This window comes from Limanda limanda, chromosome 11, assembly GCF_963576545.1.
Source record: "Limanda limanda chromosome 11, fLimLim1.1, whole genome shotgun sequence".
NCBI classification, from domain to species: domain Eukaryota; kingdom Metazoa; phylum Chordata; class Actinopteri; order Pleuronectiformes; family Pleuronectidae; genus Limanda; species Limanda limanda.
Window position 1 is genome coordinate 6,453,413 of NC_083646.1, and position 13,372 is coordinate 6,466,784.

The following is a 13,372-nucleotide window of genomic DNA, read 5'->3' on the forward strand; positions in this document are numbered from 1 at the left end:
CCGCCCTAACAGCTAAGAGGAGCGTCAGAGAGGTGTCAATCAAACTCTCTACATGACCAGTCCTGAGGATGCAGTAAAACCAGATTGTGCTTCCTATTCATATAGAACATGTGGGAGGTGCGCTTGTTTGGCTTCAGTGAGTAATAGTGACAGAGGTTGATGACAGCACCACGTTTGATAAGAAGCTGAATCATTAACAACTTTGCGGGCTAATGTTGTTAACCTGCCTGCCAGAAGTACAACCCACTCCCTGTCCCATCTGCCTTTCACAACACACTAAATTCTCAACTCACTTTTCCACTGCGAAAGGAGACATGGTTAGGAATATTCAGGTTTTTCCAGTTTTGAAGTTGACTTTCATCGTCGTTCATCCTCACAGAAAGTGCGCGGCTGAACAACATGTGGTTTCTCACAAAGTGCAAGAATATAGTGCAACAGAACATGGGACAGAAAAAGAGAACAAGACGACAAAGAGAGGTGTTGCATCTGATTACTTGTGATGATTAAAGTGCTGTCTATATGATTGGCAGAATAAACAATATTATATTAATAATAATGTTAATAAATACTAAAGATAGAATGAAACAATGATTTGCAAAGTTGTCATGCCATAATGTTGCTGCTGAGGGAGAATGGAGTTTGAAATCAATATGTACATATAGTGCATTTGTCACTTTGCTACTCTAACCATAAAAACACAAAGATAAGATATAAGTAAAAGGAGATTAAAATATATACATATGTATATATTATTGGTAAAATAGTAAAATGGTGACAGTAGAAAACAATACAGATGGTTCCAAAAAGTATATATAATGGCATAACAGGATAAAATATAGAAGTATTAGTAAAAGTATAAAAGTAATGATAATATGTATTGGTATTTATGTTCTATATGTACGTATATTATGGTTTAGAGTGATTACAATAAAGCATGTTTCTACCTGGCACCATCTTAGTGTATGTGCAACACACGAATAATACAGTGACAACACATGCAAATACCATAACATAGTATTAGTTATTCAATGACCATTGGAGTAGTGTGTAAAAGTCCCGTGACCTGGATAACAGAGCACATATACATGTGAAGAGCTTTAAGAATAGTCGAGTAGCACAAGCACTTTCTTTCTGTCGTCCTGTAATGATCCCAGCAGATTAAAATACCATAAAGTATTAGACAGTCACTGTAAACGTATCGCTGAGCACCACAGCTCTGTAAGGTTCTGTAAGGCTCTGTAGAACTGAGTGATTTAAAGCATCACTATTTTACCTAAAACAGCAGATTCAAAATTAGTTTGACAGTTTACCTCAAAGGCCTGCTCTTGACCTTGGTGAGTGGGTGCGATCTCCTGTGAGAAGTGTGGACCTGACCGAGAGTCAAAGCTTCAATCCTCAGAATCAGTTCTGGCAAGTTGAAGGGTAAAGCTGAACTGTAGATCAGTTAAAGAGACTCAGAAGTCTTTAGAAACCAGAGTTTATCTGCAATTTTCAGCAGGAAACGTTTAAAACATGAAGAATTCTAAACAAAGTTTGGTGGATTTGTTACAGCAGCAGCTTCTCTGGTTCAGGAAGCCGGGGATCATGGGTAGTATCCGCCGTTCAGTTACATTTCAGTCACAGGTCAAAAGATAAAAATCATTTGATTGCTCAGACGCAGAGCCCAACAGAATGAATCACCATCATGTGGCTGCAGGGGGCGCTGCTGCTCATTAAAAGTTACATTGTGTTACTTTAACAATACCAAAGTCTTCCACTTCTTATTAACAATCGTGTGAGCTAAAGATGTTCCTACAGAGTACACAGTAGTGAGTTAAACTCTTAAAGTCTCTACAGGAGTGTTTTATTCGGGGTCTGTTGGGCTGCTCTTCACTCTGAGGGCTTTATCACCCCGACCGGCCTCTTTACAGCTCTCTGTGAATGAGCCGATCGTGCAATAGATTCTTTCCCCTGACATGTGGCCGGTGTGAGAGAATAGGCAGCAGGTTGACGGTGGCACGGTGTGAGTGGGCAGAGGGAGAGGGCCTGAAAGAGGGCTGGCAGATGGGGGGGGGGGACACAGACTTGGTGTGAGGACAGCTGGCACCTTCGCTTTCCCAGCAGCACAACAGCATCAGAAGAATAGAGCCATTTTACGTCCGAGACGACTGTGAAGCAACATATCTTCGGCTCAATGGCGACAACGCTCACACGCACACGCCTCCTGTTTGGAGGGAAAAACAACAATGAATGTGTCTGTCGGCGTTTTACACGTGAGGCAGAGGGGTTGTCCGAAAAGGTTGTTTATCGCAAATGCAGACGGAGACAGCTGGTGGATGTTATGCATGTGGGGGTTTACAGTATTAACTTGCATATGAGCAGCCAACACCCGCCAACAGAAAATCCTTTTCTTCCACCCTCTCCACTATTCTTAAACCAGGTCTTCGATAATAAGAACGTTTCTGTGCATCTTTGGACCAAGTTCAAACATGAAAGATATCCATGTAATGATACCACTCGGACAATAAGGAGGAGATCATTCACATTACATGCAGCAGGTGTGTGGGGACAATGCGAGTCTTTCACCAACAGAGATGCACGGATCCAATTTCTTTCTTCACAAGATCCATCTGCTATTACGGATCTTATAATAGTGCTCTTTAAAAACGTTGATACCTCACTGTGTAAAGCTTGTTAACATAAGGTAACAGCATGGCAGTGACCTGATCTTTCACGGAATGTAAAATACCAGATCTGATGCATATTGTTTTGAGTTGTATTACACCTTTTAAATAAACTGAACTTCATGTGCACTGCTTTAAATCCCAGCAGGGGTGAAAGATCGGAGGAGGATGATCCATTAGAACCAGCTCAGTAGTTATATTTTGTCACTGACCCGTGGAGCTCATCAGTCACATACTCTTGCACAGCTTACGGTCACATGTGCAGGTTTTTCTGGAAGAGGCATGTGGCCAACACTCCCTCACAAACCCGTCCTACTGGTTGATGAGCTGCTTGACGTCGGCTGACAACACACACGGGACATTTGTGAAAAATCTGGATGCTGATTTTACTGCGTTGATACTTTGTCATGTTTGTAGAGATAATGATACACATTTAAAAATACGCCCCAATCTACAGATGAGAGTTGAGAGCACAAACACATGGTGAGAACCTGGCCCTCTGTGTTTCTGAATGCAAATAGTGTAGTTTCATTTTCCTGCTATGCAAAAACTGTGGTTGGCAGCCGTCTGGGTGGTGTGTGTGTGTGTGTGTGTGTGTGAGAGTGTGTGTGTGTGTCCTTGGCTAAAGGAATCACTGAAAAAGGCCAAGTGTAAGAACTCAATTGTCCCAGTTAAGCATTCGTGAATACTAAACCAAACCTTGAATGGAACATTTCTTTGAGCGATGCCCCTCGTAAAAATTCCTACCCAAACACAGCTGAAGAACACGCACATTCATATTAAATCCAACAGAATTTTAATAGTGGTTCCTCCTCCTCTATAGATTTGTAGTATTCATTTCAACAGTTGAAACTGAATTTATGGCATTGTTTGAGTACGAGTGTGATCACAATGTCAGTAGCTGCTCTCCAGTTGAGGAACAGAGAATCATCCTCTAATCGGAGGCTCTGTGTGATTCAAGCTTTAGTGGTCGTTAAAAGCAACTTAAGTCAATTTACTACATTAACAATAGCTCTTAAAATATACATCTTTACTTATATATACACATAGACACAAAATAAAGCACTTTATGGTAATATTTTGGTTACTCCTGCTAAATACAGATCAGTAAATCTTTCTTGCTTTGCTATGATGTAGATGATTTGATTAAAAAAAACTCCCGTTTACAGCCGATTCAAACTTCATGTACACCACAAACCAGATTAGCAGGAACTGCAATATCTGCAAAGGAAGAAAACAAAAAACGGTATTCAGAGGGAGTGTGGCTACAAGCTAGAAATAAATACTTTCTGTTACAGCCTGTGCAATGGAACTAAGTTTAATTGTGGTTTTACTGTATGAGAAATAGCTTTTGATACCTATTTTTGCAGGATGGCGGAGATTCAGGTTGTTCATGATGTTCACGAACTCCTGCAGGTTCTTGGTCAAGCGTGGGTTAAACTTTCGCTCCTCACCGACTGTAGATACCGTCTGACCTGATAATACACAGAGAAACACACAGCTTCATGTGGCGTCGACAGCCGATTGGAGGCTGTGATGTTTACCAGATGTTGAACCATACTGATCGGTCAAATGACATATCGGCTTCAGAGAGTGTGGATAAATCACATGGTGCTGGTAGACGTGCAGACAAGTGATGCATTATATAAACTGTACTTCTTGACAGTTGGCATATGCACTGAAATACACAATCAGTAATCGGTAAAATCTTCAGTCAAACTTCAGTGCATGTTTGAGAGCAGCTTTAGTTACTAAACGTGGGATGTTGCTGTCAGTGGCATTACGTTTGCACCAGTGTTCACCCCAGTAGCTCTGAGATAGGACAGAAACATTTAGATGTGTGGGTTAGCAGCCAACCTAAGTAGTCGTGCGCTGGGTAGACGAAGCAATGGTCAGGCAGGGTGAAGATCTTCTGATGGATGGACTCGTAGAGCCTCTCAGGGCTGCCTGAATCAGAGAGAGAACCTTTAGCAAAGGCAACACACTGCAACACACTAATGCAATGCTGCCCTCTTGTGTTCATCTAGGTAGACTGCAAAAATGGTTGTAACAGAGTGTGGACAACAAAAGGAAAGCAAGGTATTTGATATGAGATAATAGAGCTGAACATTTCTACCTTGCTGGAAGTCAGTCCTGCCACAGCCTCTGATGAGGAGAGTGTCCCCGGTGAACGCCATGCTCTGATCCTCCAACACCAGCGTCATGCAGCCGTCAGTGTGACCGGGTGTCTCTCTCACCGTCAAACACTAACGGGGACAAGAGACAAAGACCAACTCAAGATGTGAAAAAAGAAGTTCAGCGTCATGTGGCACAGGTGACGAGTCTCGTTCGTAAGCAGTTGTTCTCTCTAGTGTAAGTGTTGTATGGTTTGATGTTATGTAGTGAAATCCGTTACATCGGTTCTTCTTACATGTTTTCCAAAGGGGATCGTGTCTCCTTCTGACAGGTGAATATCTGCGGTGGCACCACTGAATTTGGAGATGGCGCTCCTCAGGCCCACCAGTCGTTTCTTCATCAGGCCCGTGCTGGTGATGTGGTCCGCGTGGCAGTGGGTGTTTACTATCAGATGAGGAAGGCACTCAAGTTCACCACAGAGTCAGGAAATGTATCTACCTCATACAATATTACAATTGGTATTCTTTTAATAATATGCATTACATTGTAATAAAATAATTGTGATATTTGAGATTATAGTTCCAACTGTTGACACACGGTTCATTATGTCACATTATGTATTATCACAAGTCTTAAAACATGAGTAACCAACAATAAACAGCTTACAGTGAGGTTTCACATTAGCAAAGAGGATTTATGTTTTAGTTAAATCCAATCCTTTTATAATCAGGGTTATTGACAATATCTGCGGGGCAAAGTGGAAGTAACGACATGAAATTGAGAAGTTTGCCCAAAGCTGTTAGTTGCATTATGAGGGCTAAATTCACTTTAGTGAAATGGGATAGTGTGCAATTTGCCCCTAATTGTATTTGACGATTAGGATGATGGGAAGGAGAATTGCTAAAGTCTGAACTTAAAGTCTTTCGTTTCATACCATTAGCATATTTTCAGAGATGCTATTAATATTCACTGTCCCTGTCAAATGAAGTCACCACAGCTCAGTGCCAGTTGGACAGTTACCTGCCACTTTCAAGTCCAGCCCCAGTTCACTTATGAGCTTCAGGTCCCGTTCGATGGTCTCGAGGACGGGGTCGATGACCACAGCCTCCTTGGTTTCAGCGTCTGCGAGCAGGTAGGTGTAGGTGCTGCTCTCTGACTCAAACAGCTGAAAAGAAGGATAAAAACTGTTGAGGGCACAGGAATGACTCAGCGATAAATTATGACGATTAAGATGCCTGATGTCAGATGGTAGTGATGATGACAACGCAACCGACAGTTGGTTTGCAACATTCTTGAGTCATACACTTTATAGAGCTCTAACATAGGAAGGCTGTTTGCGTTGCAGCTCAATGATTCCATGTTGAATGTTGTATGTCCCGACACCTCTCACCGAATATCTGAAGCAGTTTTGCACTCGCACTTACATGACACAGCAAAGGTGTGTTTGTTTTATTGACAATTTTCAAGATTTTTTTTATTTATGTATTGTCTATTGAGCTGTATATGTATACGACACCCCACGTCCTCCAACCTTTTATTATATAATGAAATCGTTGTATTGCTGTTGTATCAAATTATATTGTGACAATATATTTTATATCCTTTTATTGGCCAGGCTTCAGAAGTTCTGTAAAATGGAACAACCCGTTCACCAAATACTTGATATAATAGATTCTGAAGTGGGTTTAGCAATATAAATAAATTACCATGTTTATGAAAATATAAGATACATACATATCTGATCATTATAAAAAAAGTTTTTGTGGAAACTACATGAAATACATCTGAATATTAAAAAATATTGCAGTAAGTTTCCAACCATTTAAAACATCTAACACTAACAACAAATAGAATTGAGCTCAATGTAAACAAACAACAACACTGGACTGTGATTGTTAAGCTAACACACCTAGCTAAGTTCCTACAAAGTGCTGCTAACAGATACAATGTTGCTGCTAACCCTAACCGTTCTAACTTCCTGCTAACATTAATTACAATGTTGCTGCTAACACCACCTTGCTAACTTCCAGCTAACATTAATAACAATGTTGCTGCTGACACCACTTTGCTAACTTCCAGCTAACATTAACTACAATGTTGCTGCTGACACCACCTTGCTAACCTCCTGCTAACATTAACTACAATGTTGCTGTTAAAATCACCTTGCTAACTTCTTGCTAACATTAATAACAATGTTGCTGTTGACATCACCTTGCTAACTTCCAGCTAACTTCTGCAAACTCCACATACCCAACTTCCTGCTGACTCTAGCTACACTGCTGCTCTTTAACAACCCGTCTCGTCCGGAACCAACCTGTCTGAAGAGCGGTCCTCCTCCGTTCCGAGCCATGCTGGTGCAGAACCTTCTGCTGGATGCTGCTAGCGGGGCGAGGCCAGCACACAAGCCGGGTAGGAAGCACCTTCTCTGGGCTGCAGCGCGACTTGAACCCTCGGTGCTGAGGCGGAGCGTGAGAGACAGAACCCGCAGAACTGGTTTCCCTCTGAGGACCGAGCCCATGTTCTGCACCCTGTTGTCTGAACCAGGTGATCTGACAGCCAGGAGCCTCACGCACAGAGCTCATGTTCTGCACCCTCTTGTCTCCGGAGGAACCAGGTGATCTGACAGCCAGGAGCCTCACGCACGGGTCTCTTATGAAGCCTCCAGCAGCAAGTATTTACCCGGAGTTCAGTGTCGCCTGGAGGCTAAACTCTCACCTGCTGTGACCTTAGCTGGATCAGCCTTTTTTTGTATTGTTGAGCAACAACACACGTTTCACTCCACAAGAGGAGACAACTCCCTCCATGACCAGTGTGTGTGCAGCGTGCACGCTCCCACTAGTGTGTGTGTAAGCGTGCACACTCCCACTGGTGTCTGTGAGCGTGCACGAGCATCAGCACGTACACACTGGTGCCCAACTGCCTACGTGACTCCTGTCGTATACTGTATCAGACTCAGTGACGCAACCCACAGCAAACATCTGTCACCTGTTAATGATTAAGTAAAAGTTTGGCAAAAGAAAAAATTTAAACTGTGAGAAAATAAAAACAATATCAATTTAATCAGCATCGAAACAGGTCTTTATTTTCTCTTGGCTGGGGATAAGACAGACAGACAGACAGACAGACAGACAGACAGACAGACAGACAGACAGACAGACAGACAGACAGACAGACAGACAGACAGACAGACAGACAGACAGACAGACAGACAGACAGACAGACAGACAGACAGACAGACAGATAGTGCTATAACTAAGTGACATTTAAGCGCTAGTAAATATATAGTTACTGAAATCTCATGACATTTGTAAATAGTGGCTGAAAGGATGGATGGATAGATAGATAGATAGATAGATAGATAGATAGATAGATAGATAGATAGATAGATAGATAGATAGATAGATAGATAGATAGATAGATAGATAGATAGATAGATAGATAGATAGATAGATAGATAGATAGATAGATAGATAGATCGATAGAAAGATAGGTAGGTAGATAGATAGATAGATAGATAGATAGACAGACAGACAGAAAGACAGACAGAAAGACAGACAGGCAGACGGACAGAGAGACAGACAGACAGATAGATAGATAGATAGATAGATAGATAGATAGATAGATAGATAGATAGATAGATAGATAGATAGATAGATAGATAGATAGATAGATAGATAGATAGATAGATAGATAGATAGATAGATAGATAGATAGATAGATAGATAGATAGATAGATAGATAGATAGATAGATAGATAGATAGATAGATAGATAGATAGATGATAGACAGATAGACAGATAGACAGACGGACGGACGGACGGACGGACGGACGGACGGACGGACAGACAGACAGACAGATAGATAGGTACAGTAGGCAGGTAGGTTGGTAGGTAAAAAGACACACAGACAGTTGGATAGAAGCAACAATTTCATTGATTCATAATTTTAAGCACAAATTACACAAAAGACTTTCTGTTTTGGTCAACACAACACTTGTGTTTCTGCTCACAAGACAATTAGAATATTCTCACTGATGCTCCAGGAAATAATGATGAGAATGTGTCACTATTTGCTGACTTTTAATAGACTAAACAAATGAGATCCTGTCATGAAATAATTTTATAAGAAAGAAGAAAAACAAGCAGACATGGTTGATTCACGTCTTTATTGTCACTTGTCTCAGTTTCGAGTGTCGGTGATGAAGGTGATTGTCTCCTCCAGCTCCTCTGGTTTGTCCTGCGGCGGAAAAAAGAAAAGTAAAAATGCAAACTCTGACAAATGATTTAATTTGAAATATTTCCATGAAGAACATGGATTTGAATGTTTTGTTAGAGTGCCAATAGAACATGCACATGAAATGATTAATCATTTAATCAATTAGTTGCTTTACAGAATAAACAATACATTTTTTTCCAAGCAAAAACATCTCTCAAAACATGAGTATTTCAAGTTTTTCTAATTTTAATATCATCATACACTCAGAATGTTATTAAGCACAACGAGACATAGAAAGACAATAGCCTTGGACTCATGATATATTCATAAAGGGAAAGACACACAGGGCTGGTCAGGGATATAACTTGATACACTACCTCTATATATCTTTCCACCCAGCTGATCAGCTCCGTAACTCGACTGTAGACGCCGGGTTTGTTTCTCCGTCCGCAGCCCTCTCCCCAGCTCACCACCCCCGCCAGCCTCCACTCCCCACTGGCTGTCTCACACACCAGGGGTCCCCCGCTGTCCCCCTTCAAACACCAACAAACCATTTAAGGAAACTGTGGCAAAATTTAATCCATTGCAAAATACATGTATATTATGATAAAGCTGTGCTACTGAGGTTATTTGACAGTGGGTGTATAACCTGGCAGGAGTCCACCCCTCCGTCCATTGTGCCAGCACAAATCATCCGGGGGGTCAGGAAGACGCCGTAGACTCTGGGCTGGGAGCAGACAGACTGAGCTATCACCTTGACCTGCGCCTGCCTCAGCTCGTCTACAACAAAACCTAAAAACAGAGTAAAAGCAGTGATGTCAGAGTGTGACTCAAATACATCAGCTGACAGGTGCATCGTGTCCTCGTGAAGAAGAAGAAGAAGAAGAAGAAGGAGCTGCTTCTGGCTTTGCAGCTGCAGGGGACACCTTCGGGTGACAGAATGAAGTCTGCTTTTCATTTTGTGTCCTGGTTTCAAGTTTGTGAAACCATGAATATTTTCCTCTCAGAAATTCACATTTACAAGTAGGAAATTGTGTTTAAAAACTACCTCTATATGTCCAAAGAAGTTAGTCAATAGATGTTAGGGGGCATGTGCAGACTGCAGGTGTTTTCTGTGCTAAAGGTCATCATAAAATGTCTGTGAGACTCTGTATTAAATAAGATTTTATTATTTTTCAAACAAGCTAGTTAAGGGAAGGGCTTGGAATCTGACCTGTGTCAACAACACACAGAACAAACCAACTGGATCGTGCAACACACCTCCTTCCTGAACGTATCCCCAGCCTGTGATCCAACAGGCCGCTCCAGGAGGAAAAGACTCACTCGGACGAGGCAAACACACCGGTCGCACCCCCCCTACAAACAACAAACAACAATCAAACTGAAACATTACATTCATAAGCAAAGCAATACAAGTCATCACATAAGTTTCACATGCGTCAGATATTTAAATGAAATGGCATTCAAGTTAAATTAATAATCCATAAGCTGCATTTACACCAATGTTTTTAAAATACATATTTATATAAAACTGTATAGTCACTCATCTGTATACATGAGATCACATTTTTTAAATTTGTATCAAGGCAGTTTTTTAATAATTTGTGCTTCAATAATAGAAATTATGCTTCCAAACAAATAAACTCTTTGGCAACGCAGCGACGGCAAAATATTAACAGCAGAATCAAACTCAAATCAAAAAACACGCAAACTCAAGAAACCACAGATTAATTGATCATGTTTGTTGCCGGGGCTGATTCTCACCGCTCATGTCCATGTCGGTGATGGTTTGCATCAGGCCTACGTCGTAGTCGTTGTTGTAGGTGCTGAAGCGGGGGTGGTAGAGGACCTGCAGTGCTCGGTAGCGTTTGCCCTGAGAGCCGTGAGCGATGCTGACCGTGTCCAGCACCACCAGCCAGTCAGCCACGTCCAGCATGTTGTCCCTGTGGAAACAGCAGCGTCACACAGACGTTCACTTCATGTCCACAGGATTATTTTGTGTGAGGCTGATTCTGTTTCTCCTCTGTTGATGTCTGGCAACATCTCGATAAATAAGTCTAAAAAGACACAAGCACATCTTTCTTTTTTTTGTGCTGAGACAAACAATTACTAACATCTGCCTGTGCAACTGTTGTTTGCCCTTTTTAAATGTTGAAGTTAATTATTATTGAATGAGAAAATTGATTCCTCTCAAAGTTGCTCTTCATCAGGCACAGAGGCGTGAAAAAAACAGTCTGTGACACGAATAATCCATAAATGTATCAACTGTGCAATTAAAAAACTGATGAATGAAGGCAAGTTTATCAGTTCATCCCTCTTCTCGAGGTTTGAAATGGATTTGTTTTTGCCTCAAAATGCTTAATGAGTCGCTTAATTGTTGAAGTGGCGCTCAAACTATCTGACTGATTTCCCAAAATCCTGATTAAACGCTCATCAGTGTCTATGCAGAAGATTCTCATTAGTGATCTTGAAGAAACCCAAAACTGTCCTCACGGGTTTAGTGAAATTACTTCTGCTTGTTTTCAACCTGCTCTCGAATTGCACCTGATTAGAGCAGAAGATGGAATCAACCTGGACTCGCGTCTGCATTTTTTTGTCTGTTTGCAGGATTATGCAACGATTACACTACAGATTTCCATAAAAGTTTGCGGAGGGTTAGAACATGACCCAGTGAAGAAGCCATTACATTTTGCTGCCAATTCGGATCAGGATTATATCTCTTTATATTCTTTAAGATAAGATTAAATGTGGTGCTGGGCCGTAGCGGAGGTATGTGCTCTGCCCTTTGTTCTTGGTTCATGTAACGCTGACCTCCTGAGTGTACTGCTGTTAGCTTTCTACTTTAACTCCTTACTTTCATCCCCCATGTCCACCTCTTACTCGACAAAGCAGTGAGCTGCAGTGATGACCCAGCGAGGGGAGATGATGGCCCCTCCACAGACGTGCCTCCCCCTCCACTGCAAGCTGACCTGCCAGCCCCACCTGCCGCTGGCCGCCATCGTCCCCCCAACAATACGTCGGCCATCGTTGGCTTGAGCTGTGCATTCTGGAGGTGAGAGGATAGTTACAAAGATAAGAATTAAAATAATATGTGAATTAATGTGGTAATATTCCTGCTCCATGATAAGGCAATTAAAGTAATGGCAGGAAATAAACAATTGATGGATCCGTAATCATTCTATCTGAGATTAGATAATCAGTGAATAAAAATGACAGATTAATATTACAATCTTTAACAGCCCTGCACATTAATGAGTGTAATTTAAATGTTTTACCTGCTGTGATGTTTTCTGTCTGGTTCACAGGATTCTTGGACAGAAAAGAAAAGGGAGTGGGGACACTGCAGTTCACTTTTGCACCACAGGGGAGAGAAGGTTCAACCTCAGAGGGGAATAACAGGAACTTCACTGAAAGGAAGAGACAAGGAATAAAAAAGTGGGAGAGTTTGCTTATAATAATTAAAAAAAACACATTAAGTAAAAATGTCAACTCCACAAAAAACTCCCAATAATATTTAATGTCCTCATTCTTGAAATAACTGAAATGTCATCTTTGTATGTAAAATAATTTTGACCCCATGGCATTTTATTTTGTTATTATATTTACATTCATCTGAACACTTCATATTAAATGTTGAAATTGAAGTCGGACATTCTTGTTAGTTGATTTGAATTTTGTCCTAATATTAATTCTCACTGACGTGTTATAAGAAGTTCAGTCGGTGCCAAATCAAAATAATATGAACCAAAAGTAGTTAAATTTTTTAAAATGAGTATTGTTCAGATAAGACACAAATTAAACTTTTCTATTTTTGTAAAAATACTTTGAAATAAATCTTGTCTCCATTTGTAATAGGAGTGGTTACCACGGTAACCACATGCCAAGATGAGACAACAATGTTTTCATCTCCTGAATTCAATGTTCTAACGGAGGATCAACAGCTAAATCTTAATTGCATCAATCCATTGGAGCCTGCATGTATATTAAACCTGAGCACTAATGAAGAGCGGTGCAGCTGCTCACCCAATAAAGCGGAGCTGATGATGGGGATGATGATGAGAGGGAAGCTCACGATCAGTAACATGTCACGAGATGAACACGGTTGAGACGCTGCATCTGCAAAACAGAAAGACGGAACAACTGAATAAATTAAACTGCAGGACAGCTCATCATCTTCCTTAGATTTTAGACTCAGGATGAGACTGCACCAGCTGTTCATGAATCCAGATTGTTTGTAAAGTCCTTTTTAAATTCCTGATAACTAGCAGCAACTTTCAAAATACTTTAAAGATTTAAATATGGTTGTATCAAAGAATAATGATGAGTCAGCTCAGCTGGGGTAATGTGTTTCAGCTACAGAACACAAACCTGGTTGTTGC

General features: G+C 41.1%; 2 protein-coding genes and 2 long non-coding RNA genes across 6 annotated transcripts; 1 reads left to right on the forward strand and 3 right to left on the reverse strand.

The window, feature by feature from the left end:
- Window positions 1–3,442: 3,442 nt before the first annotated feature.
- On the reverse strand, window positions 3,443–7,506 carry ethe1 (ETHE1 persulfide dioxygenase). Of its 2 annotated transcripts, XM_061081086.1 has the most exons (8): window positions 7,374–7,506; window positions 7,093–7,309; window positions 5,799–5,943; window positions 5,074–5,222; window positions 4,780–4,909; window positions 4,521–4,610; window positions 4,022–4,138; window positions 3,443–3,884 (listed from the first exon to the last, which is right to left on the reverse strand). In XM_061081086.1, exons 2-8 carry the CDS (start codon window positions 7,294–7,296, stop codon window positions 3,838–3,840), a joined length of 882 nt encoding a protein of 293 aa, XP_060937069.1. In that variant the 5' UTR covers window positions 7,297–7,309; window positions 7,374–7,506; the 3' UTR covers window positions 3,443–3,837. The 2 variants fall into 2 exon arrangements, with proteins under 2 accessions (XP_060937069.1, XP_060937068.1); XM_061081085.1 differs by lacking the exon at window positions 7,374–7,506 and having other exon boundaries at window positions 7,093–7,342.
- A 1,423-nt stretch (window positions 7,507–8,929) lies between these two features.
- LOC133014345 (uncharacterized) lies at window positions 8,930–9,438 on the reverse strand. The gene is made up of 2 exons (XR_009681447.1): window positions 9,371–9,438; window positions 8,930–9,014 (listed from the first exon to the last, which is right to left on the reverse strand). It is a non-coding gene; the product is annotated as an uncharacterized LOC133014345 (long non-coding RNA).
- Window positions 9,439–9,445: 7 nt separating this feature from the next.
- On the reverse strand, window positions 9,446–10,930 carry LOC133013910 (transmembrane protease serine 9-like; the record flags this gene model as incomplete). The annotated part of the gene is made up of 4 exons (XM_061080994.1): window positions 10,758–10,930; window positions 10,254–10,349; window positions 9,643–9,785; window positions 9,446–9,526 (listed from the first exon to the last, which is right to left on the reverse strand). Coding segments are annotated over exons 1-4 (492 nt in total), but the record flags the coding sequence as incomplete, so codon positions are not given.
- Window positions 10,931–11,727: 797 nt separating this feature from the next.
- LOC133014344 (uncharacterized) lies at window positions 11,728–12,748 on the forward strand. Of its 2 annotated transcripts, none has more exons than XR_009681445.1 (3): window positions 11,728–11,762; window positions 11,886–12,045; window positions 12,299–12,747. It is a non-coding gene; the product is annotated as an uncharacterized LOC133014344 (long non-coding RNA). The 2 variants fall into 2 exon arrangements; XR_009681446.1 differs by having other exon boundaries at window positions 11,734–11,762; window positions 11,883–12,045; window positions 12,299–12,748.
- Window positions 12,749–13,372: the final 624 nt, after the last annotated feature.

Bases quoted from the DNA above. Each gene is read 5' to 3' on its own strand.
- ethe1 (XM_061081086.1), bottom strand. From the start codon at position 7,296: ATGGGCTCGGTCCTCAGAGGGAAACCAGTTCTGCGGGTTCTGTCTCTC. The intron at 4,611-4,779 runs GTAGAAATGTTC...TCTCTGATTCAG, and splicing joins CAGGACTGACTTCCAGCAAG to GCAGCCCTGAGAGGCTCTAC. The intron at 3,885-4,021 runs GTATCAAAAGCT...CTTCCTTTGCAG, and splicing joins CCGCCATCCTGCAAAAATAG to ATATTGCAGTTCCTGCTAAT.